Source organism: Oncorhynchus clarkii, chromosome 7 (genome assembly GCF_045791955.1).
Source record: "Oncorhynchus clarkii lewisi isolate Uvic-CL-2024 chromosome 7, UVic_Ocla_1.0, whole genome shotgun sequence".
NCBI classification, from domain to species: Eukaryota; Metazoa; Chordata; class Actinopteri; order Salmoniformes; family Salmonidae; genus Oncorhynchus; species Oncorhynchus clarkii.
Genome location: NC_092153.1, coordinates 44,971,976 through 44,998,237, shown reverse-complemented (window position 1 = coordinate 44,998,237; position 26,262 = coordinate 44,971,976). Strand labels below are relative to the sequence as shown.

Sequence of the window (26,262 nt, the reverse complement as noted above, 5' to 3'; positions counted from 1 at the left end):
AATGTTTTACTATTTTTATTTTTCACTGAGGAGGATGGTCTCCATTCAGACATACAGAACAAAAATATAAATGCAACATGCAACATTTTTTACAGTTACAGTTCATACAAGGATTTCACATGATTGGGCAGGGGCACAGCCATGGGTGGGCTTGGGAAGGTATAGGCCCGCCCACTTGGGAGCCAGTTTTTCCACACAAAAGGGCTTTATTACAGACAGAAATACTCCTCAGTTTCATCAGCTGTCCGGGTGGCTGGTCTCAGATTATCCCGCAGGGGAAGAAGCCGGATGTGGAGGTCTTGGGCTGGTGTGGTTACACGTGGTCTGCGGTTGTGAGGCTGGTTGGACGTACTGCCAAATTCTCTAAAACTGTTTTGGAAGCAGATTATGGTAGAAAATGAACATTAAATTATATGGCAACAGCTCTAGTGGACATTCCTGCAGTCAACATGCCAATTGCATGCTCCCTCAAAACTTGAGACATCTGTGGCATTGTGTTGTGTGTCAAAATTGCACATTTTAGAGTGGCATTTTATTTTTTATTTCACCTTTAACCAGGTACGCTAGTTGAGAAAAAAATTATCGTTTACAACTTCGACCTGGCCAAGATAAAGCAAAGCAGTGTGACACAAACAACAGTGTTACACATGGGATAAACAAACGTACAGTCAATAACACAATAGAAAAGTCTATATACAGTGTGTGCAAATGTAGTAAGATTAGGGCGGTAAGGCAATAAATAGGCCATAGTGGCAAAATAATTACAATTTTACAATAAACACTGGAGTGGTAGATGTGCAGAAGATGAATGTGCAAGTAGAGATACTGGGGTGCAAAGGAGCAAAAAATAAATAACAATATGGCAATGAGGTAGTTGGGTGGGCTATGTACAGGTGCAATGATCGGTAAGTTGCTCTGACAGCTGAAGCTTAAAGTTAGTAAGGGAGATATGAGTCTCCAGCTTCAGTGATTTTTGCAATTCGTTGCAGTCATTGGCAACAGAGAACTGGAAGGAAAGGCGGCCAAAGTAGGAGTTGGCTTTGGGGATGACCAGTGAAATATACCCGCTGGAGAGCGTGCTACGGGTGGGTGCTGCTTTGGTGACTAGTGAGCTGAGATAAGGCGGAGTGAGCTTTACCTAGCAAAGACCTATAGATGACCTGGAGCCAGTGGGTTTGACGACGAATATGAAGCGAGTGCCAGCCAACGAGAGCATACAGGTCTCAGTGGTGGGTAGTATATGGGGCTTTGGTGACAAAACGAATGGCACTGTTATAGACTACATCCAATTTGCTGAGTAGAGTGTTGGAGGCTATTTTGTAAATTACATCGCCTAAGTCAAGGATCGGCAGGATAGTCAGTTTTACAAGGGTATGTTTGGCAGCATGAGTGAAGGATGCTTTGTTTCGAAATAGGAAGCTGATTCTAGATTTAATTTTGGACTGGAGATGCTTAATGTGAGTCTGGAAGGAGAGTTTACAGTCTAACCAGACACCTAGGTATTTGTAGTTGTCCACATATTCTAAGTCAGAACCGTCCAGAGTAGTGATGCTAGACGGGCGGGCAGGTGCGGGCAGCGATCGGTTGAAGAGCATGCATTTAGTTTTACTTGCATTTAAGAGCAGTTGGAGGCCACGGAAGGAGTGTTGTATGGCATTGAAGCTCATCTGAAGGTTTGTTAACACAGTGTCCAAAGAAGAGCCAGATGTATACAGAATTATTGCCCCCAGCACAAGGTGCACCTGTGTAATGATCATGCTTTTTATTAAACTTATTGATATGCCACACTTGTCAGGTGGATGGATTATCTTGGCAAGGAAGAAATGCTCACTAACTGGGATGTAACCAAATTTGTGGACAGAATTTGAGAGAATTTAACTTTTTGTGAGTTTTTGTGATCTGGGATCTATCTACATGTTGCGTTTAAATTTTGTTCAGTATACATGGGTTCTAACTTGAAAATTATTTGTTAGTTTACAAATTGTACAATTTATGCTCCCCACATTTAAAAACCATGTAGACTGCCGGAAAACCCAGAACGCAAGATTGTAATTTCTCAAACGGTGGAGGAACATGTTGCCTGTAAACTGGGGCGCACCTAGTGGAACTTCATTTTTTGTATGTAAAATGGCTGAGGATTTTCAACAATATTCACAACATATTGATACAATTACAATCTTTATAGAATAAAAATATAATTTAAATAATTAAATGTGTAAAAACAGATTTGAGTGAACACCAGCTGCAGATGAAACAGAAAGTGAATTCTCTCCTCCCTCTATCCAAGGGTTTATAGCTTGCAGCTATCACTGTTTAACTGGCTAGGTTTAGGATATTTACTAGCCCATACCAGTGATAAACTTCGCTATGTTATCGACATATGGTAGTACACAAACAAAATCTAGCCAAAAAGTCATCCAGAAATGGAGTAAGAGGATAGAAAACTGAAGTTATCTGCTGCCTCTTCAACAAGAAACAAAAGTGACTACATTGATCCTAAGATCCAAAAATAAACTTTCCCATGGACCAAAATCCACCCCTCCAAAGAAAACATGGCTCCGGGGCTTATCTGACGTGACACCCGATCCGCGGTCCGAGCCTTGGCCAAAGCATAGCATTTCAGTTTAGCCCGCACTCAGCAGGCCGTATAGAAAACTCCCCTATAGCCATAGTGACAAATTACCGCAACACGCAGCCCCCCAAAAGACCTTGAAAAATATTATTTCCCATTGTACAAGCCTATCTAGGACAGCATCAGCAGATAGATGTGTTTACATGTGCGTAGTTTTATCAGTGTAATTTCGATAAAACACGTCAGCTAAATGCGGTAGCTCTACAGCTAGCTAACGTTAGCATAGAGGTAGCATGCTAGCTTGCTCTTTCAATTACCTGGTTCACTTCCATGCCAGTGATCATACTTGCGGTCTCTGCTGTTGTTGCTAGCTGTCTGAGATGCTTAAGAAGCAACATTAATGGTAGGTGCAGCATCCACTTTGAGAAGCACATTTTTGCTGAAGCCCTCCATCCATTGTTGATTGCCATGGAAGTACTCGGATGAAATGTGCCCGCAGATTGACGAGTAGACGCCCAATTCCCCGCCTAACATTCACACATTTATCCCACTTTTTAGAAGTTTTTCATTCACCGAGTGACGCTGACTGCAGAGCGTTGTGGGATTGTTTCTGAAGTTTGATTTAGAGAACCTCAAACCCACCTTCTGGAACAACATTACAATATTATAACAATTCATTTAAGAGTTTGTCATTTGAGAACGTTGTATTGGGGTGCTCGAAGTTACTATTATATGTGTTTCTGGCATTGAGAAATAGGTGCTAGACTGCCTTTAAAGGTTCTGTTGAGATGTCAGCTAAATATCTTGAAGCGATGTTTCCAAAATGATGAATCAGGACCCACTTGTGGGATGTGTTCCTGGGTTTCTGACTATACATTTTGTTTTTGGTTTATTAGGTGAGTCACAAGAAAATCCTGAAGGTTAAGCTCACAACAAACAAGTTTGGGAGCCACTGTTTTAGAGAACGTGTGGAGAATGCTGTCACTTGAAATAAACTGTTGGGTATCAAATCAAATGTATTTATATAGCCCTTCTTACATCAGCTGATATCTCAAAGTGCAGATCACGTCAGTGACTCAACCCACTCAAGTGATGCACCCCTCCTAGGGACGGCATGAAAGAGCACCAGTAAGCCAGTGACTCAGCCCCTGTAATGGGGTTAGAGGCAGAGAATCCCAGTGGAGAGAGGGGAACCGGCCAGGCAGAAACAGCAAGGGTTGTTCGTTGCTCCAGAGCCTTTCCATTCACCTTCACACTCCTGGGCCAGACTACACTCAATCATATGACCCACTGAAGAGATGAGTCTTCAGCAAAGACTTAAAGGTTGAGACCGAGTCTACGTCTCTCACATGGGTAGGCAGACCATTCCATAAAAATGGAGCTCTATAGGAGAAAGCCTTGCCTCCAGCTGTTTGCTTAGAAATTCTAGGGACAATTAGGAGGCCTGTGTCTTGTGACCGTAGCGTACGTGTAGGTATGTACGGCAGGACCAAATCAGAAAGATAGGTAGGAGCAAGCCCATGTAATGCTTTGTAGGTTAGCAGTAAATCCTTGAAATCAGCCCTTGCCTTAACAGGAAGCCAGTGTAGGGAGGCTAGCACTGGAGTAATATGATTAAATTGTTTGGATCTAGTCAGGATTCTAGCAGCCGTATTTAGCACTAACTGAAGTTTATTTAGTGCTTTATCCGGGTAGCCGGAAAGTAAAACATTGCTGTAGTCTAACCTAACAAAAGCATGGATTAATTTTTCTACATCATTTTTGGACAGAAAGTTTCAGATTTTTGCAATGTTACGTAGATGGAAAAAAGCTGTCCTTGAAACAGTCTTGATATGTTCATCAAAAGAGAGATTAGGGTCCAGAGAAACGCAGAGGTCCTTCACAGTTTTATTTGAGACGACTGTACAACCATCAAGATTAATTGTCAGATTCAACAGAAGATCTCTTTGTTTCTTGGGACCTAAAACAAGCCTCTCTGTTTTGTCTCAGTTTAAAAGTAGAACGTTTGCAGCCATCCACTTCCTTATGTCTGAAACACAGGCTTCTAGCGAGGGCAATTTTGGGGCTTCACCATGTTTCAAATGTACAGCTGTGTGTCATCCGCATAGCAGTGAAAGTTAACATTATGTTTTCTAATGACATCCCCAAGAGGTAAAATATATAGTGAAAACAATAGTGGTCCTAAAACGGAACCTTGAGGAACACCGAAATTTACATTTGATTTGTCAGAGGACAAACTGATTTCGTTCTGACAGATAAGATATAAACCAGGCCAGAACTTGTCCGTGTAGACCAATTTGGGTTTCCAATCTCTCCAAAAGAATGTGGTGATCGATGGTATCAAAAGCAGCACTAAGGTCTAGGAGCACGAGGACAGATTCCAAGCCTCGGTCTGACGCCATTAAAAGGTCATTTACCACCTTCACAATTGCAGTCTCAGTGCTATAATTGGGTCTAAAACCAGACTGAAGCATTTCGTATACATTGTTTGTCTTTGGGAAGGCAGTGAGTTGCTGCGCAACAGCTTTTTCTACAATTTTTGAGAGGAAAGGAAGATTCGATATAGGCCGATATTTTTTAATATTTTCTGGGTCAAGGTTTGGCTTTTTCAAGAGAGGCTTTATTACTGCCACTTTTTTTGTGAGTTTGGTACACATCCGGTGGATAGAGAGCCGTTTATTATGTTCAACATAGGAGGGCCAAGCACAGGAAGCAGCTCTTTCAGTAGTTTAGTTGGAATAGGGTCCAGTATGCAGCTTGAAGTTTTAGAGGCCATGATTATTTTCATCATTGTGTCAAGAGATATAGTACTAAAACACTTGAGTGTCTCTCTTGATCCTAGGTCCTGGCAGAGTTGTGCAGACTCAGGACAACTGAGCTTTGGAGGAATACGCAGATTTAAAGAGGAGTCCGTAATTTGCTTTCTAATGATCATGATCTTTTCCTCAAAAAACGTTCATGAATTTAGTTCATGAATTTATTACTGCTGAAGTGAAAGCCATCCTCACTTGGGGAATGCTGGTGCAAGTTGTCTTCACTGAATGTGTGCAACTGGGCATAAACAGAGCAGGTTGTGTCTTACTTTCAGTGAAAAGTTATTGCTGTTACTTTTGGTACATTATTTTATTTTGTGTTGGTTACCTTTGGAAATTGAGACATGAAACACAGTTTAGGTTTCTCTCCATCTGTTCTTCTCCATACGTTATTAATTCTGTTTCACTCTCACTCCTCTTCGAAGACATGATTGTCAGAGCTAAGAGATGCAGGCAGGCAGGCAGGCAGGCCATGCCCTCGTACAATTGCTTTAATATTATTTATTATGTTGGCACAGTCTACACTATCATGTTAAATACTTATGTTATTTAATTTTTGAATCACTCTATTAAGCACACTTTTGAATTATCCTGTTAACATGAAGCCATCCTATGCCACCAAGCATACATTTTATATAATGCACATACGATGGACATAGACAGGCTAGGCCTGATAGTCTATAATTGAAACAACACACACGGTTCTTATTCTATATTAACTGTAGGCCTATTCGTTTTTAGTCACATTACCAAAAATTGAAACTCTGCCTCTCTGTTACAGGATTTAGCATTAGACACCTGAAAAGAGTCACAGAGGTTCCCCCCACTGGCGGTGGCTGGGATCACTTTATTGTTTTTGACTAGTGGAAGACACATTCTTACTGGTTTAACAAAAATAGATGGCTAACCAAACTACTGGAGAACACATGCTTGAAGTTGCTAGGTAAGATTAATGTATTTAAACCAACCTGTGCTCTAGGCCCACATTATTTGTTCCATTTCTATTAGGTAATCACAGTGCTCTCTCTCAACAGGTGAGGTTTTGATTGGCTGAGGTTTGAGAAGCACGACCTCACAAATCAGACCACATGGAGGTCAAAGGGCGCCTCATCACATCCATGAGTGTGGGGGCTCCAGGTGAGTTTTAAACCTCCACAGAGAGATTTGGGGGTACTTACTAATTTCTTGTGGACAGACGCATGTAACATAAGATGGTATCGTAGTATCTGTCAACAGCCTGTGGGATGTAACGACTAACAACCAACTTTGTTCCGGTGCACAGATTTTTCCGTCACTGATCCTTCAGACAAATCCTAATTTCGCAGGTGTTCACATCTTTCGGGGAGGGGACATTTGGCCCATAGACTTGCCTGGAACTTGCAGAGACAGGGGGGTGGAACTACCGCCCTGCTTCCGCTCCTCGTTCTAGTATCTTTTCTAACACATCTGCCCCCAGAATTTAATTGATAATCTGATGCAATTACACAATATTTTAAGTGCTCAGTAATACTGTAATTACCTAGTAACACCATTGTTGCAACAAAGTAATTGTATAAATGGTTGTTGTCTCAGCTGCATGTGTTGATGTGTGTGTTGGTGTGCAGATCAGGACAGCAAGCTGCAAGCTGAACGCATCTCCGCACTGCAGGAGAGAAAGCAACTCCTGGAGGACCTCCTCAGCAGCCGAGTGGGAGAGCTGAGACAAGTGTGTCTGCTGGAGGCGGTCAGTTCCTCTTTCCTACCTTTTAACCATTGTAGGTCTCAGGTCAGTTCCTCTTTCCTACCTTTTAACCATTGTAGGTCTCAGGTCAGTTCCTCTTTCCTACCTTTTAACCATTGTAGGTCTCAGGTCAGTTCCTCTTTCCTACCTTTTAACCATTGTAGGTCTCAGGTCAGTTCCTCTTTCCTACCTTTTAACCATTGTAGGTCTCAGGTCAGTTCCTCTTTCCTACCTTTTAACCATTGTAGGTCTCAGGTCAGTTCCTCTTTCCTACTTTTTAACCATTGTAGGTCTCAGGTCAGTTCCTCTTTCCTACCTTTTAACCATTGTAGGTCTCAGGTCAGGTTAGAGGGAATGGCTCCATTCACCCAAGCCATGATATAGAGACGTGTGCTTTATCAGATTATTGAAAAGCATAAACCAACTTTGGGTTTGTTTTCTGTATCTGACTCAGTACGGAGCAGCTCTAAACCCCTGTAAACCTCAACCACCTGAAATTGTAAATCAGGCTCACTGAGTTTGGCTACAGATGAAAGAACAACATTTGGCAACTTTTGTTACATAGCGAAGTTTAAAGCTTTCCCCTTCCAGAGCTGCATGAGTCAAGAATATGTAGCGACAGCGTATCAATGTTAGCCTGATTTTCTCCAGAGGCAGAGCCAGACATACCAGGCAGCAGCTCCAGCTTTTCACTCACAGCTGTTTCACACATCCCCCTGCTTTTGGTTTGAAATTGAACACAGATGTGTCTCAGCTTCTCTCTAGAATAAGATTATTAATGCATGGGAAACGCTCTCTATATACTCTCTATATACAGTACTTTTGATTTGGTGGTCGGATGTACCACCATTCAAATGATACTATTCTTGAACAACATAGTTTAATCTTCATTGGACTATTATCACATTAGTTCTAGCACATGTATTCAAGCGCAACAATCAACTATTTTAAGATACAAAACTGGAGACTAACAGGATATGTATCAGTGTTTATTACATTTGTTTCTATTGCTCAATTATATAACTATATTATATAACAGACAGTATGACATTTGACTTGGCATTGGCTGTATGAAAACAGTGTTCACTTTTTAATCTAACTAGGCTAATTCTGTGGCATGTATTTTGTCTGCAGGAGCTGACCGGGAAGGTCTCACATGTTTTCCCCCTGGAGACAGGAGAGAGAGCTCCCGTTGTACAGCGCAGGGCTGGCCTGCCACATAACAACACCAGGGGAGAGGTCAGAGGACTTTCTCAAATACTATGACACTGGTCACAGAGGTCCTGAATGTCTGTTAATACTGGTTATCAACACATCACTGACTAAGCTATTGCTTTGTGCAGGATGAGACAGGTCAGCGAAGGCAGATGAAAACAATCTTCAGTGGTGCTCTGTACAGGCACTCAGAGTCAGACAGGAATGTCCCCAACAGCAGGAGGACCGTTCACCGGGGATGCCACACAGGTAAGGAAGGCAGTGCTGTGTACAGCAGAGTTCAAAGATGTGTTCACAGCTATACATACATATCTTGATAAATGTTTCCATGATATCTATCTAGGCCAAACAACTGGGTACTGGGTAGCCCTTTCCTGCAGTCACATTACCTAGTGGCTTCATTGGTGGAATGTTATTAATATTTTTCATCATTTGATAATTAATCAAATAAATATAAATTTACTGCTGGAAATCCGGTGATTCTATGTCAATTCTTTGTTATATTTCAATCTTCTGTGATGTATATAAAGTGTAATATTGGGATGCAAACTCAAAATGTAATACATTTCAACTCTATATCCGACATGGTACAGGTGTCTTCTTGTTTTAAAGCCTATAACCATGTGTGTCAGGTGTATTTGTTTAAGACTACCAAGAAACTCTCTGTGTGACCCTGATTTAGCCCACTGCAGTGAAAGGTTAACCTCACAGAAGTTCACTTTGATATGAGCCAGTTTCCTCTCCTGTCCCCTCCAATGATGTGATGGTACAGTATGTGTATTTGGTCTCTACTCCCTGTGATACAAAGAGGTTGTGTTTGTTTTTCTTGCAGAGGACACGGTGATGTCAGAGAGCACTAGCTCCATGTCAGATTCAACATCCCATGACAACGGTGAGCTAGCCAGAGCTGCAAAAACAATCATAACAACCGAATCTGTTAATGCTCGTGGGTAAAAATCATTGAGCAGTTATCTTTGTCTGTTTCACCCAAACACTAAAGTCTTGCAAAATATTATCCAAACGTCTAGACAGAGTTTGTTTTCATTGCATTATTCGGTGAGGCTACATAAAAAGAGAGATTGGATGATTGGTACTGTGCATACTCAGTTTATAATCAGTTACTAGATGACAGATCACATTTCAGTACCTATCGTAAAAATGAGAAGAGCGAAGACTTACATTTGTCTTCCTTAAATTCAGAATTACACGGCTGCTGTCTGATTATGTTCATGAAAGGGAATGTTCTGTTTACTGTATTTGCGTGTCGATTGTGAGTTAGGGTGACTCAAGTTGACCAAACCTCATCTTCTCCCTCCCTTAGAGGAGTCCTCTCCCAGTGTGGCAGCAGACCACCGCTCCATGTCCCAGCCCCGTCTGTCCCTGGGCAGCCCAGACCACCAGGTCTGTAGGAAACTGTCCCCAGTGGAGATATACTATGAAATGAGGACGCGCCGTAACTCTGTGACCAGCTCCATCAGGTATTGTCAGTGTGTGTGTGTGTGTGTGTGTGTGTACACGTGTAACGCTCTCCTTCTTCTTGTGTCTAAAGCTATGAACTCATGTTTTTTTTCCTAGCCCTAGTCATTCTCTACCAAGGAGTACATCTAATGTTGAAGGCAGAAGTGTTCCTGCTACCCCCCTCATCGCCCGGACTGCCCCAATCAGTGTTCATGTCAGGTAATATTCTTCCTCTGGTCCAGTGCCTCTGCTTAATGCAGCACATCCACTGCTACCCACCCACTATGATGACAGAGAGGCTGACAGAATAACAGATGAGTGCAGCAGGTAATTAGACTACAGAACATGCCAGCCATGGTAAACATTGCATCAACATTTGCTTCAACATTTTATCATCAAAGCTCTCAAGATGATTTATTTTGTGAGAAGTCAGATGCTTAGTGCCATAGATACTTATATCATGCTCCCTTTGATATCACACATTCAATCAATGGAATATGAAATGTAAAGATACTGTGTTTACATTAGGACTAACCTATTACAATAAGCTCCTTGCTCTCTTTCTCTCCTTCAGATCGGATGGCTCTGGTGGGATTGCACTAAAGCAGTGGTCTGGCAGCCTGGATGTACCTCATATGGTGCCCTTAACCCAGGAAGGCTCCTCCTCAGAGCGCAGAGGCTGCCCGTACAGCTCCCGTGCCCGGCGGAGCAACAGTTCTGAGGCCTTGCTTGACCGCTCCAGTCTTCCCGAGGACCCAGGCCCCAGGAACGGGATGCCCGCCAAAGGAGGGCCTTACAAAAGCTCTGAGACCCTCACTGATGGCAAGCTGAGGCACATCCACCTGGGCAGTCCTGAGAGACACTTGGACGGCTCTGTGGAGCAGGGCAACATGCGGCTGTCCATGGGTGGGAGAGGAGAAGCAGGGGGAGGGGGTTACAACGAGCTCCTAATGGATTACATCTGGGGGAAGCAACATAGCATTCAAGTGCAACACCAGCTGTACCAATCAACAGGTAGAATCTGGCAGGACATTTCCTCCCCTCGATCGTCCACTGCTGCAGTGCCTCCTCAAGCCAACGGCTTCTCCCTATCCCAGGTGCATCTACCCAGTGCTGCCCCACCCTACAGCCCCATGGTGATCCGTGGCTCCCAGGCTGAGCCTCACAGAGTCAAAGTCACGCGGACCAAGTCCTGTGGACCCTTCATCCCCCTGCAGCATGACACCATCCTGCTCTCTGCCTATGAGTCTCCCCACCCTGCCCCAAGCTCCACTACCTCCTCCATTCCCAACCTGCACCCCTACCAGACCGAGCTGTCCGGCCCCTCATTCAATCACAGGCCTCCCCAGTTCTCTCGCCCAACCCCGGAGGACTCGACGAGGAGTCTACATAAAGCTCTGGCGCTGGAGGGTCTCAGAGACTGGTACCTGAGGAACGCCCTTGGCTACCCTACTACCACGTCAAAGGGGCATGATTCAGGGGTCTCCCGCCTCTCACACCCCCACCCTTTGGTGCACCAGGCTCAGTCTATACAAGGTGATCCACTCCATAGGTCCCAGATGTCTCAGTCAGCCAGCTTCCATGGCCACCCACTGCATGGAAGGTGAGTATTTCTGTACTTTGTAATGATTGTTGGTAACATTCACACAGGTGCAGATTCCGGTACTTTTGAGTGCTGTGATGATTTGTGCTCACTCTATGGCAGGTCAATGGAGTTCTCACTCTATCAAGAGCCCGTTCATCCTCAGATGCAAGACATGACTCCGAAGGAGCCCAGCACTGACCCTGGCACGTTGGTCTAATGTAGCTGAATCATTTTTTAAACACATACTTGCACACACACACACACACACGCACACACACACACACACACACACACACACACACACACACACACACACACACACACACACACACACACACACACACACACACACATATACACACACAGAGATCCAGACAATGTAAAAGGAGCAGATATAAGGTGACCTCACAAGCTAAAAAAAAACACATTACAACCCCAGCAGAAAAAGACTGTAAAGCCGTTCTGAATGCCCTGTTATTCTGTAGCTACCGTATACTGTATTGTATTCTATCGTTGGTCAGACCCAAGCCACATGTAACAAACATCCTCCTTGTTTAACCTAACAAATCTCCCAAGATATAATTTTTTTACAGAATATAGTATATGTATTCTAAATAACTATTTTGTATCTTATGAGGTATAAAGAATAGATATAGAACAGGTCATTTATTGCTCATTTAGTCTTGTGATTTACAAACATATGTAATGAACTCATATGATCTAAAAAGTATTTAGACACCAGTGAATGTGTAAATGTACATGTTTGTAAAGATGAATATATTACATCTGTCTTATCTTTTCATCTGTCCATCAAACATGCATTGGCTTGCTATTTCTCATTTTTGTTAAACGAATGGGGACTTACATTGCAATATCGTAGACTAAGGAACAGGAGCTGTGGCTCTGTGTTTAAAACAGAACCCTACCTTTTGTAAAAACGTTAGTGCTTTCTAATAATCTGCAATGCTAACACTAATCCTTTCAAAGCTTGGTCTTCAATCAACAAATGAAAGTAATGCCTGTTTTTGCCAAATTGAGTTGTTTCATGCAATCTCATTTTTCTGCATTTTCTGAGTCCAGCTGCTGAAATGTCGTAATAGTAAAGTTCAGAGGGCTTTTACTGGTCTAGGACAGTCGTTTAATGAACTTTCTAGTCATTTTTATTCATTCAGTTGCGTAGCATGTTTTCCTTCAGAGCACTTTATGAATGTCAAAAGCCTTAACCCCTCAAAAGCAAGTAGAACAGTGGGATGGGACATTTTCCCCAAGAGAGAACACTTGAAAACCAGAAAATGGTTGACAGGGTATCAAGTTTGAGCAAATAAGAAAATGTGTGGCCCAATTGGACATTCAAGATCAACAATAAACCACATATTTGGATCTGTATATATCATGATAATAAGAAAGATTTGACAATAAATTCCTTTTAAAAGGATCTAACAAGAACAGGGCTAGGGATGGCACTGAATGATGTCATGAGCAGGCCTTATGTCAGAACTGTGCTAGTAGGAGATTCCATTTCCAATGTATCATGTTGTCATACGCTACTCCTAGTGTTGGCACAATCTTATCGTAATGATACAAATATTTTAAGTCATTAATGCCACCACAATTCAAGAATGACCCTTTTATAAGCTTCCCATGATGTGCTACGTGACCAAAACTATGTGGACACCTGCTAATCGAACGTCTCATTCCAAAATCATGGGCATTAATATGGAGTTGGTCCCCCCTTTGTTGCTACAACAGCCTCCACTCTTCTGGGAAGCCCTTCCAATAGATGTTGGAACATTGCTACTGGGACTTTCTCCCATTCAGCCACAAGTGCATTAGTGAGGTCGGGCACTGATGTTGGGCGATTAGATCTGGCTCGCAGTCAGCGTTCCAATTAATCCCAAAGGTGATTGATGGGGTTGAGGTCAGGCCTCTGTGCAGGCCAGTGAAGTTCTTCCACACCAATCTCGACAAACCACTTCTGTATGGACCTCGCCTTGTGCACAAGGGAATTGTCATGCGGAAACAGAAAAGGGCCTTCCCCAAACTGTTGTCACAAAATTGGATGCACAGATTCGTCTAGAATGTCATTGTATGCTGTAGCGTTAAGACTTCCCTTCACTGGAACTAAGGGGCCTAGCCCAAACCGTGAAAAACAGCCCCAGACCATTATTCCTCCTCCACCAACTTTACAGTTGGCACTATGCATTGGGGCAGGTAGCATTCTCCTGGCATCCTCTAAAACCCAGATTTGTCCGTCGGACTGCCAGATGGTGAAGCGTGATTCATCACTCCAGAGAACGCGTTTCCACTGCTCCAGAGTCCAATGATGGCGAGCTTTACACCACCCTAGCCGAAGCTTGACATTGCGCGTGGTGATCTTAGGCTTGTCTGCGGCTGCTCGGCCATGGAAACCCATTTAATGAAGCTCCAGACTAACACTTATTGTGCTGACTTTGCTTCCAGAGGCAGTTTGGAACACGGTAGTGAGTGTTGCAACCAAGAACAGACGATTTTTATGCACTACGCGCTTTAGCACTCAGCGGTCCCGTTCTGTGAGCTTGTGTGGCCTACCACTTAGCTGCTGAGCCGTTGTTGCTCCTAGACGTTTCCACTTCACAATAACAGCACTTACAGTTGACCGGGGCAGCTCTAGCAGGGCAGAAATTTGATTAACTGACTTGTTGGAAAGGTGGCATCCTATGACGGTGCCTCATTAAAAGTCACTGAGCTCTTCAGTAAGGCCATTCTACTGCCAATGTTTGTCAATGGAGATTGCATTACTGTGTGCTCGATTTTATACACCTGTCCGTAATGGTTGTGGCTGAAATAGCAGAATCCGCTCATTTGAAGGGGTGTCCACATACTTTTGTATTTATAGTGTATGTGCTTGTCTGTTCTTGTGTATCATAGGTTCATGATTATACCATTATAAAAGTGCATCATTAACTAAATGAATGGTAGGAAAGGAATACCTCTGGAATAATAATGAAAGTGTAAGTGTATTTCTTCATTGATCATTATGGTGCAAACTGTCATCTGAAAACAAAAAAAAAGTAGGTACGTAGCTAATAATGATCTTTCATTTTTACTGAGGATAATAGACTCATGAATGCCATGGCTTTTCATCTATTGACATGTTTTACAGCTGAAAATGTTCCTTTCTTCTCAAGTACCTTTAGTGGAATGTTATATGGTTTTAAATGTTGCTGTTTTCCCATTCAGTAGTTAGTGTGTGAAATTCTTCCAGCTAGTCTAAACCTGAAACTGATGACCAAACTGCTGTGCATTGGGGGTCGTAAATGTATTTTTCAGGTGATGTAACTTATGTCTGTAAAACATAAATGAATATACACTCAGCTCAAAGCAAATTTATCCAGAATATATATTGTATATTTATGAACTTAGAATATTTTGTATCTTTTTGTGAAATACACTTCTGTCATAAAGCCCATACAATTCTCAGCACCAGCAAGATAAGTGTGGTGTTAATTGACATTTACAAATGTATTCGTTTTTCGATTTTTAGAGTAATGCCACAAATGAGTTATATTGATTGACTGGAATGAGTTGAGACATGTTTTTTTCATCCCATTACACGGTGACCATATTTCAAAGGGGTGAGACATACTGTACATTTCTGTGGGAGGAGGATGGGGTGCATTCATTGATCTTTTTTTTAATAAAGTGTAATCATGGTTAATTAAACATGTTGAAATGGAATCATTCAAAAAGAAAACGACAGTATATTGATTTTCATGTATTTACAATGTAATGACTGTGAGTGATTTGCCTCAGTTAAATAAAATATGTATCATAGGACATTTCATCAGTTCATCCTTATTAGCCTAATTCTAATGGCTTTGGCTTTGCTTGAAGAATGACACAATTTGACAGATTACTTTTTTACAGAGGTGCAAAGTAACTAATTGCAAATACTCTTAAACCTAACCTTAACCCTAACTTTTAACACAGTGCTAACCTTATGCCTAACCCTAACCTTAAATTTAGACCAAAAAGCATGAATCTTTATAATATAGCCAATATAACTTTGCCTGTGTTATCTAGTGCAGGGGTCTTTAAAAAAAATGATTGCCCAGGGACCCCCTCCCAGGCAAACCAGAGACCCAATCATATGTTTTCTCATCAGGTGAATGATAATGGGACGGAGAAGTAATCAACATTTTAAAATGAATAGATTTGGTAGACCGTTTTTCATTATTTTAACCACCCCACATTATGATTGGAACCGGAGTTGTACACTCTAACATAGCCTATTAGCTAGAAAGATAACTCCCAAACACATTTTCACTAAGAGCAGCTGTTTAGCTGGTTAAACAAAGGTTAGCCATGTGTTGGCAAAAATGTATGTCCAAGTTAAGAAACCTTACCAGCAGGCAGCGGCACATACACTTGTAGGTTTGAAATTCCAAATGAACGTATTCTGTTGTTTCTAGCAATATTCATAAAAACATTGAAACACCCTACAGCGGGCCGCGGAGACCCAGTTAAATATCACTGATTCTAGTGGAAAGTGGAAACCAGTGTCCTGCCAGCCACCAGCACAGCTCAGCTCAGCTCACGTCATTTTCAGAACATATGCTGTGTTTATGGGCAAGCAGGCAGGCAGGCAGAGCAAACATTGACGAGGGAAGAACGGTCCCTCAGCTGCCAGAGAAATCGGAGGACACCGTTTTTCACTATTATATGTAAGTATTTGGGTAAATATTTTACAAATAATTTCACAGTTACAGAGTGTAATAAAGTTTAGAACCAATTGTTATTTAATATGTCACCTTGTAATAACTGCATGAACTTGAAGTTGTTCGCTGATATCAGCTTCAAAACAATGACAAACTGCAACATATAAACAACTTTTGTCGAGAACAGACTCAGGCTACCTAACGACTATCATTAGCACGCTAATTTCTGTTTTGCCTTAGATAGTTACTTTTATAAATCAGTTACACAAATGTAAATCATCTGTTACATTTTTTTTTTAAATGTTTATTTAGAGGACAGGTTTCCTGCACTTGGCAGTGCTGAAGTCTTACCAAACAACTCAAACTGGAGGTTGTGTTTGACACCTTCATGACTTGACTGAGAGAATGACTTGACAGACGGCCCTATCTAGCTATAGTTGTGACATGTTTACAAGAAGGACTCTGCTAGAGAGCATGCACCCAGTCAATAGTTACAGGCCAGCTTTGAAGAGCTATTTAAGTTGACAAGCCATTCATCGAAACCCAGCTAAAAATAAACTGTCTCTTGCACATTCACTGGACCCTGAAAATGTAATTGCAGACAGTATCTAGAATGATAAGATTTACTAAATTTAGAATTTGAATAGGCTTTACTCTTTTGTAGATACAGGTAAGTGCCAAAATAAAGGAAAATACTTCAGTAAATGAGGAATACGAAGTACAGTGCCTTCAGAAAGTATTCATATCCCTTGACCTACTCCAAATTGTGTTGTTACATACAGCCTGAATTCAAAATGAATAAAATAAAAAACTCACCCATCTATACACAATACCTCGTAATTACAAAGTGAAAACATGTTTTGCAGATTTATTGAAAATCAAAAGTAAATACCTAATTTACATAAGTATTCACACCTAGGGCTTTTGTGGTGACCATATTACCGCCACACCGTGTGCCACCAGTCATGAAGGCAGTCAAATTCCACGTGACCTTTCAGTCACTGTTATTGGGCTTCTCCAATAACAGTGCCATTCTAAATCAAAGCGAATTTCACACATATATTATTTATTATATGTCAAGACAAGATTTTTGTGTGACTGTTTCGAATCAGAGTCGGACACCTCATGTAGCCTAACCCATAGGCCTATATGTTTTGATAAGGTTTGTAATCACAACTAAAGTGGCCAAAAAACTTCTTAAAATGAAGCATATTAATCCTCTTTACAAGGGGTGCAGAGCCTAACGGGCATACATACTGTATGCAGCGCGTGAGTTTCAAGTTTGGGGAAGATAATTATCACCATAAAAATGCACCTTTATAATAAAAGCATTATATGCATAATCGCATTCATGGTCACTTTTGATAATGGTGTTTTCCCGCTAATGGAACATTTGCGTTTATAACCTACTGCTGTGTGTGCATTACTGTACTTATAATGGGAAGATATAGCCGAATAGTTTATCAACATTTTTAGCTAAATGTTCTGATCTGTTGCGTCAGCCTCATTGCGTAAAAAATATTTTTTTTGGATGCTAGTGGTTATATTAATTTGGGATCTATCGCATCTTACAACTGTCCCAGAATATGTTTGGAATATGTATTTATCCCACAGAGTAGAATTTGTACTATGGGGGATAGTAGATTGACATAGGCTAGTGCTTTTGCAGTTCGTTAAGCCTATTCATCTTGTTGGCTATATCTTCAATATGCACCTCGGATTTGGATTCGGACGCGCAAAGTTGCGTCCCCGGTGCTTCTGATTTTAGGGTGCATTATCGCCACACAAAGGGGAGGCCGCCAGGAAATTCGAGGCATAATCAAGTGCTTCTCAATTTGTCATTTAGAGACTGACAAAGAGTGTACAGACTGCGCAAAAAAACAAAGCAGAGCTCATGTCTTTCAAGCAACTTTTTAAAAATCATCATTAGAGTCGCATCATTCAGCCTTACAATGTATTAATAATCCAACCATATAGCCCAGCGTTTGTAGAACAACTAAAGTTACATTAATAACTATAAATAAGCATATAGGAGTACATATTTCTTTGTTAACCGCTCAACAGAATAGCCACATGTGTGCGTGCACTCCTTCAAATCGGTTGGAGAAAATATCCTGTCTATTTTATTCAGTTTTGTTCAATTGTATTCTTCATACTACAACATAATATTAAATAATGCCACGAAATTCTAAGCAAGTCTTGTCTGTTAAATGAACTAGTGTAGCCCACAGCCATTTGGCATAGCCAGATCAGGAACTAATTAAGGACAACTCAGAGTATGCTATTCATTCTTCTGAAATAGGCTACATTTTCTTCATATCATGTTTCTTTAGACCTGTCTAAAATAAATAAGGGATTTATTGTGAAGGTGTAGGCTATATTACATGGATTTTATTAGACTTTTTAAAATGTAGATTGTCCAAAGGTCTGCATCAGTGGCTAAGGGTCATGTATGAAAATGCCCATTGTTTTGACTACCATGGCTAGAAGAGATCTCACGACTTTAAAAGAGGGGTTTGTGGTGGCCAAACACCCTATTAAGACACTTTATGTTGGTGTTTCCTTTATTTTGGAAGTTACCTGTACATTGGCCACGTTGTGTTGCCTGATTTAACCTCATATATCCTATGTATGAATGATTAGGATGTCAATTTATAATAGTGTGAAAGTGTTTAATGAACAGTTTGTCTGTTTTTCTTTTTGCCGTAGGCCTTCTGCGTGTACCATCTTCATCTCCATTTTCTTCAACCCCACACTTGCATGACCTGTGCTGTCTAGGCTAGGTGTCGGCTCCCTGTTCTATTGTGTGTCCCTTGTCACAATGTCCAATGTGCCTTCATCTAGATATGCTGCTGCAATATCAGCCCTTTCCCTCAGTTTACCTGCTGTTAACCCCAACCCACCACTTACCCCCAAATCATCCCTTACCCCCAAATCCCTGACCCCTAAACCACTAGTTGACCCTACCCCCAAACCACCCCTTACCATCAAACTATCATCATATCCCCCTTCACCTGAGATTTTTGGATCAGATGATGAGGAACAGGAGAATCCATCTGATTACTGTATAGGTACTTCACCAGTGTGCCAAATATCACCAAACAACAATACAATATTGTGTGGTAGGAGTTTTTATACAGTTTATTGCTGATCGGAAAGAGGATTCAATGTTCATTGTAGGTGGATACTACCCGGTGGAAATTGGAGCAATATTCATTGACCGTTACCAGGTGGTGAAGAAGTTGGGATGGGGCCACTTCTCCACTGTGTGGCTAGGCTGGGACATTGAGTAAGTATAATAGTTACAGTATACTGATAACATTGTTTTTGTTATTGATTGACCTTCAGTTTCATATTGTGATTATGACAGTTAAAGCAAGTGATTCACATTTTTTATTTGTATGGGCAGGAAGAGGCGTTTTGTGGCTCTGAAGGTGGTAAAGAGTGCTCCAACCTTCACAGAGACTGGTTTGGATGAGATCAAGCTTCTGAAATGTGTTAGTATTGTATACCCATGTTCAACCTTTTATTCTCTGCTACATAGGCTTAACCAGTCTAATACCTTGCTTGTTCATCAACCAGAGCCAAGCTTATTAGGAAATATTGCCTTTTATTAGTTGCACAATGGTGATAATGAAACGTCACATGTTTACTCCCCAGTTATGTCCTGTTATCAATTGCATTTAGGTAAGGGACAGTGACCCATCTGACCCTAAACGAGACACTGTTGTGCAACTTATCGATGACTTCAAGGTCTCTGGAGTCAATGGGGAGCGTATCCTTTTAAAAGTCATCCACGTGTTATCATTTTACCCGTGATCTATTTCTCATACAGTATGTGTCGTATGTTAACTTGCACATCTGAGTGAAATGGTTTCTCCTTAATTCAGCTATGTGTCAGATGTATGCATGGTTCTTGAAGTGCTGGGTCACCAACTGCTGAAGTGGATCATCAAATCCAACTACACTGGCCTTCCCCTGCCCTGTGTTAAGAGCATCCTCAGACAGGTGGTGTCTTTCCCCTGGGATCTCCACATCCTGTCTCTACCGTTTTATCATCCAGAGCAGCTTCTGTGAAAGGATGATCTCCTTTGTGTGTTCCCTGGTGTCATGTAGCCACAGTATATCACCATTGTTGTCTCATATCACAGGTTCTCCAGGGCTTAGATTACTTGCACACTAAATGCAAGATTATCCACACAGACATCAAGCCAGAGAACATCCTTTTGAGAGTGGATGATGTTTACGTCCAGGAGCTAGCAGCCGACACCAACCTACAGGAGCTGCCAGTTTCTCCTGCTCCCACAAGCTGTTCAGGTTAGGATTGCTCTCTATTCCAAGTTGGCATACATGTGTCATTAAGTACAATTCCCTCTTGTCTTTTTTAAACTTAATTTATTTTTTAGATGGAGGGAAATGGAAAAGATTTGTTACAGATAGATGGAGATGCAATAACAATGTTGAATATTATGAGTCAAAGTTTAATATTACCTAATGTTATTATTTTTGTTCTCTATGATTTGATTTCATGCTCTCTTGTGCCTTGCTGATCTCTTCATCTACTACTGATGCCAGAAAATACCAGTCTAAGAGAGAAGCAGGTATGGCAATCAACTCTTTGTCTTGTCTCAAATCATGAACCAACCATATTGCTACAAAGGATGAAACATAGTTTCAGGTAATCTTTTGATGACCTCATCTTTCACCTATGTCTCTCTGACCCCTCCTATCATAATTTTGGTATTAGATTGTGTCAAACTTGTTGGGGAAGTTGACTGTGGCTTTCCAGACTCTTGGGGTTTGGGTAAGATGGACTTGGCATTGTGAGTGTGTGCTGATTCACTGCATCTTGGCCCTATTAAGGTTCTTCTGGAGAAAAGCATCGATCTGTGAATCTGGCTGTTGTCAATAGTTACAGTATTGTTTCAGGTGTTCTACTCATTCAACCATTACAACAGCAGTGGTGTGTGTGTGCTATAACAAATGTGTATTAATCATTAACTTGCACATGAACAGCATTTCTGAATGAAGATGCACAGTTGACTAATTGCTATTTGTATTCATTCAGTATGTATAACTATACCTTTGTGTTTGTAGTGAAATTGTTCACCTTGATCAATTCATTGAAAATTAGCATGCACTGCATGCAAAAGGGATTTGTGGTACTAATATTTAAAGAAATGTACCTTATTTGCAGAGATTGGTTTAAAATATATTTAACATGCTGCAAAATGAGAGACGTCTCATTTTAAGTTTCCCATCAAAGTCCTGTGACTGTGCTCATAGACCGGGAAGGTTTCCAGGATCCCGAGGGCAAGGTTGTCGAGAAAGGAGAACAAACATCAACAGCCGCAGCAGGGCGAGGACACTTTAGTTGACCGTCAGAAGAGGGCAAAACCTCATGTGTCATTCTCCAATATCACCACTCCCTGTAGCACTCCCAGTTCCACCTCTCCCCCTAAGCCTTCAGGTCCTGTGCGTACTACATGGAGACGGAACCTGCTGCATGAAGAAGCAATGGGCTCTGACAGCAAGGAGTCAGTCTTGTCACCGATAGAAGATGCACCATCATTGACTACAATGTCTCACTGCTCTAGACAATCTACAGTGTTGCATCCTTCTACCCAGAGAGACAACCAGCCCTCATCACCATCACATGGTCAGTCTTGATCTGGAGCCCCCTGTATAGAGTATATTGTCACAGCATATTTCCGTGTAGTATATGTCAGAATACCTGTCCAGTGTTTCAATTGAACTTTCATGATTTGCATTACAGTATTTCATGCATATGCTGATGATTAAGTTACACTAAGTGTACAAAACATTAGGAACATCTTCCTAATATTGAGTTGCAACGCCTTTTGCCCTCATAACAGCCTTAATTCGTTGGGGCATGGACTCTACGAGGTGTCAAGCATTCCACAGGGATGCTGGCCCATGTTGACTCCAATGCTTCCCACAGTTGTGTCAAATTGGCTGGCTGTCCTTTGGGTGGTGGACCATTCTTGATACACAGGGAAACTTGAGTGTGTTTTTTCCCATTCACCCACCGAATGGCACACAAACACAATCCATGTCTCAATTGTCTCAAGGATTATAAATCCTTCTTTAATTTAACCTCTCTCCTCCCCTTCATCTACACTGATTGAAGTAGATTTCACAAATTACATTAATATGGGATCATAGCTTTCATTTCATATCTATGTCATGGAAAGAGCAGGTGTTCCTAATGTTTTGTATGCTCAGTGTATATGAATGATATTTATGTTGTAATACATCATACATAGCATCCATTTTACACCAGAGCACTCACGGCACATCCATCTACCATAATATCTATCTGTACCATCTGTCTTGTATTTTGTTTCAGGGTTCAGTGAAACAGATATGTTGGTGAATCTTCTGAAGCCACAGAATGCTGATGAAATCAGCATCAAGATTGCAGATCTGGGCAACGCCTGCTGGGTGGTGAGTTACTATCTGACAGACATTATGTATATGAGTGAATACAGTACCAGTCAAAAGTTTGGACACCTACTCATTCCAGGGTTTTTCTTAATTTCTTTTACTATTTTCTACATTGTAGAATAATAGTGAAGACATCAAAACTATGAAATAACACATATGGAATCATGTATTAACCAAAAAAGTATTAAATAATTCAAAATCTAAATATATTTTATATTTGAGATTCTTCAAAGTAGCCACCCTTTGCCTTGATGACAGCTTTGCACACTCTTGGCATTATCTCAACCAGCTTCACCTGGAATGCTTTTCCAACAGTCTTGAAGGAGTTCCCACATATGCTGAGCACTTGTTGGCTGCTTTTCCTTCACTCTGCGGTCCAACTCATCCCAAACCATCTCAATTGGGTTGAGGCCGGGTGATTGTGGAGGCCAGGTCATCTGATGCAGCACTCCACCACTCTCCTTATTGGTCATATAGCCCTTACACAGCCTGGAGGTGTGTTGGGTCATTGTCTTGTTGAAAAACAAATGATAGTCCCTCGAAGCGCAAACCAGATGGGATGGCGTATTGCTGCAGAGTGCTTTGGTAGCCATGCTAGTTAAGTGTTCCTTTTAATTCAAAAAAAATCACAGACAGTGTCACCAGCAAAGCACCCCCACACCATCACAATAAATCACTGACAGTGTCACCAGCAAAGCAACCCCACACCATAACACCTCCTCCTCCATGCTTCACGGTGGGAACCACACATGCGGAGATAATCCGTTCACCTACTCTGTGTCTCACAAAGACTAGAACCAAAAATCTCCAATTTGGACTCATCAGACCAAAGGACAGATTTCCACTGGTCTAATGTCTGTTGCTCATTTTTCTTGGCCCAAGCAAGTCTCTTATTGTTATTGGTGTGCTTTACTAGTCGTTTCTTTGCAGCAATTCGACCACGAAGGCCTGATTCACGCAGTCTCCTCTGAACAGTTGATGTTGAGATGTGTCTGTTACTTGAACTCTGTGAAGCATTTATTTGGGCTGCAATTCCTGAAGCTGGTAACTCTAAATCTAATTAACTTATCCTCTGCAGTAGAGGTAACTTTGGGTCTTCCTTTCTTGTGGAGGTCTTCATGAGAGCCAGTTTCATCATAGCGCTTGATGGTTTTTGTGACTGCACTTGAAGAAACTTTCAAAGTTCTTGACGTTTTCCAAATTGACTGACCTTCATGCCTTAAAGTAATGATGGACCGTCATGTCTCTTTGCTTATTTGAGCTGTTCTTGCCATACAATGGACTTGGTCTTTCATGGTCTTTCATGGTACCTTAGATGACAAAATACACAACATTCAACAGGCTAATATCAAGTAATTGCTCATAGTATGGAGGGCTAATTCTTCACGTCTGCTCTCCAGTACAAACACTTCACAGAGGACATCCAGACCTGTCAGTACCGTTCTGTGGAGGTCCTGATTGGGGCTGGCTATGGCACTCCTGCAGACATCTGGAGCACAGCCTGCATGGTGAGAACCCAGGAGCACCACATCCACCCTAATGACTGTCCATAATATCTATTACTAAGAACTCTTAACATTTCCATACAGGCATTTGAGCTGGCCACTGGGGAATATCTGTTTGAACCCCATTCAGGGGACAACTTCTCTCGAGAGGAAGGTAAGCCTTGTCCTTTCTCCTCTCTGTCCTGTGTTTTTCCTGGTGATTGGTCTTGCTCATAAAAAAAGGAAAGAAAATAAATGCTATAATATTTATTTCACCAGCATAGTCCAATGTCTCCTTTCAGATCACATTGCTCACATAATTGAGTTGCTGGGACCCCTTCCCTCCCAGTTTGCCCTCTCAGGGAGAAACTCCAGGCGATATTTCAATCACAAAGGTATATCTATTCACAATGACTTGTGAACTGTTGTTTCCACAAAGGGTTTCTTGTAGCATCTGATTCATATTTATGTGAATCACCCTTGTTTTAATTTCACCCACACAATGACTATCAAATTCATTTGACATATTCTGTTCAGTCAATACTAAGACTCTTTCCCCTGTTTGCTAACAGGGCATCTGAGGCGCATCTCAAGGCTGAATCCGTGGAGTTTGTGTGAGATCCTGCTGGATAAATACGAGTGGCCACGGGAGCAGGCAGTCCAGTTCAGTGCCTTCCTCCTCACCATGCTGGAGCCCCTCCCAGAGAAGAGAGCCACTGCTGCCCAGTGTTTAAAACATCCCTGGATCTCCTCATAGACATCATACTGTTACCTAGTGTCTGAACCCCTCTGTATCCCCTCATGGACACAGAGTCGCCAACACTGCCCAGTGTCTGAACCACCCTGGATTACATCATAGACACAGGCTATAGAGGTGAAGTCCCATAATATGATGATGATTTCAAGGGCAATTCCACCCATTTTAAACCTCATGTCATTATCTCAAGCACAATACCGTGTCTAAATATGAAATTAGCGTATTTCTACTTTTTGTAGAACAAAATATAAATTAAAAAAGTTCAACCCGATGACATCATCAAAAGTTGAAACATTTAAAAAAAAAAATGTTCTAACACTGTGAGATACGCGGCAACGTGGGGAGCAAGAAAATTCCCTCCCTCTGACTAGAAACTTGTTGCAGGTTTAGAAAATCAGTTTCTCTTACTTTTAATCCTACCCTGTGATGTCACAGAGAAGTCTTTTTAGGACCTTATCTGTTTAACCACAGATCATAGAAACATGCTGTTTTCACATACCGTATGTAGACATTGGCTTGGTGCTGGTGATAATTATGAGGTTGAAAAGTGCCTTTAAAGTGGGGGAAAAGTGGGGGAAGGGGTTTTGTGGGTCACGTATGAAATTCAGAAAGTGTTATTTTTTTCAGATGATTTTCTGCATGTGCTATTTTTCTGTTTGCTCTGCGAGAGCAATCAATTATCACTATATTTTGTCGGGTGATTTGAAGCGTTTGATGTGGAGAAAATAACTTTTGATATGGAGAGATGACATGAGAAACAAATCCAGTTTATGTAAAACTGTCACTGTTTAATTTTACAGCTCTCTTTAGATATTCATTTGATATTCCAGATTATTTCTGATGTGATGGCCTGTGTTCAGATTATTCAAATTGGAGCACATCAATGACCAAAATCATAAAGAAGGCAAGACTTACTGGAATACTGCCTTTTCAAAGGGACACTGGGAACATTACTTTTGTTGTTGTCTTTCATTGAATAAATGCTATTTGTTCATACAAGGCTTTCATTATCTACCACGTTTCTTAAAACAATTAATAGAAATCGGGTTAGAATTAGACGTTGTGTTAATTTAGCCAATTCATGCATGAATTCATAATACTCTGATTCACCTGACTCCTGTGATGAGATCTCGTGGAATGACAGAGGAGGAGTGGCTTCAAAGGGGATTAGGATACTGATGAGTAGGGTTCAAAACTGCAGCCCGGTCACCCAGTCCATGCAAGGTAAGCCATACCTCCTCTCTTTTCGTTGCTTCCTTCTGTGTTGTCCCTTCTGATCCAATTTATGCGTGAGGTGGGCTGTGAGTGTGTTGATGACTGAAAGTGGGCTTTCTCTAGTGAGACCTCCACATCCCACTGGGCACGCACTGGTCGATTCAACGTTGTTTTTTCCACATTTCAACAAAGTTATGTTGATCCAACGGGGACCAGATGTTAAATTGACGTCCGTGCCCAGTGGGATTCCTCTCTGTTCACACTAAGGGTTAGCTATT

At 41.5% G+C, this 26,262-nt stretch overlaps 2 protein-coding genes and 1 long non-coding RNA gene across 4 annotated transcripts; 2 read left to right on the top strand and 1 right to left on the bottom strand.

The window, feature by feature from the left end:
- Window positions 1-3,077, bottom strand: LOC139414267 (uncharacterized). Its single transcript, XR_011634869.1, has 2 exons — window positions 2,890-3,077; window positions 1-369 (listed from the first exon to the last, which is right to left on the bottom strand). It is a non-coding gene; the product is annotated as an uncharacterized lncRNA (long non-coding RNA).
- A 3,089-nt stretch (window positions 3,078-6,166) lies between these two features.
- LOC139414266 (coiled-coil domain-containing protein 120-like) lies at window positions 6,167-15,054 on the top strand. Its single transcript, XM_071162168.1, has 10 exons — window positions 6,167-6,328; window positions 6,420-6,522; window positions 6,990-7,108; window positions 8,240-8,344; window positions 8,449-8,569; window positions 9,153-9,212; window positions 9,642-9,798; window positions 9,896-9,997; window positions 10,353-11,381; window positions 11,484-15,054. The coding sequence occupies exons 2-10, from the start codon at window positions 6,474-6,476 to the stop codon at window positions 11,578-11,580; spliced, it is 1,839 nt and encodes a 612-aa protein (XP_071018269.1). The 5' UTR covers window positions 6,167-6,328; window positions 6,420-6,473; the 3' UTR covers window positions 11,581-15,054.
- Window positions 15,055-15,922: 868 nt separating this feature from the next.
- LOC139413357 (SRSF protein kinase 3-like) lies at window positions 15,923-25,770 on the top strand. Of its 2 annotated transcripts, XM_071160619.1 has the most exons (15): window positions 15,923-16,066; window positions 18,770-19,131; window positions 19,241-19,349; window positions 19,470-19,557; window positions 19,748-19,835; window positions 19,962-20,068; window positions 20,212-20,377; window positions 20,636-20,661; window positions 20,808-20,864; window positions 21,347-21,719; window positions 22,431-22,528; window positions 23,929-24,036; window positions 24,118-24,187; window positions 24,315-24,407; window positions 24,585-25,770. In XM_071160619.1, exons 2-15 carry the CDS (start codon window positions 18,882-18,884, stop codon window positions 24,767-24,769), a joined length of 1,818 nt encoding a protein of 605 aa, XP_071016720.1. In that variant the 5' UTR covers window positions 15,923-16,066; window positions 18,770-18,881; the 3' UTR covers window positions 24,770-25,770. The 2 variants fall into 2 exon arrangements, with proteins under 2 accessions (XP_071016720.1, XP_071016721.1); XM_071160620.1 differs by lacking the exon at window positions 15,923-16,066 and having other exon boundaries at window positions 18,717-19,131.
- The last annotated feature ends 492 nt before the right edge of the window (window positions 25,771-26,262 follow it).

Bases quoted from the DNA above. Each gene is read 5' to 3' on its own strand.
- LOC139414266 (XM_071162168.1), top strand. From the start codon at position 6,474: ATGGAGGTCAAAGGGCGCCTCATCACATCCATGAGTGTGGGGGCTCCA. The intron at 6,523-6,989 runs GTGAGTTTTAAA...GTTGGTGTGCAG, and splicing joins CATGAGTGTGGGGGCTCCAG to ATCAGGACAGCAAGCTGCAA. The intron at 11,382-11,483 runs GTGAGTATTTCT...ACTCTATGGCAG, and splicing joins GGCCACCCACTGCATGGAAG to GTCAATGGAGTTCTCACTCT.
- LOC139413357 (XM_071160619.1), top strand. From the start codon at position 18,882: ATGTCCAATGTGCCTTCATCTAGATATGCTGCTGCAATATCAGCCCTT. The intron at 20,378-20,635 runs GTTAGGATTGCT...TACTGATGCCAG, and splicing joins TGCTCCCACAAGCTGTTCAG to AAAATACCAGTCTAAGAGAG. The intron at 22,529-23,928 runs GTGAGTTACTAT...TCTGCTCTCCAG, and splicing joins TGGGCAACGCCTGCTGGGTG to TACAAACACTTCACAGAGGA.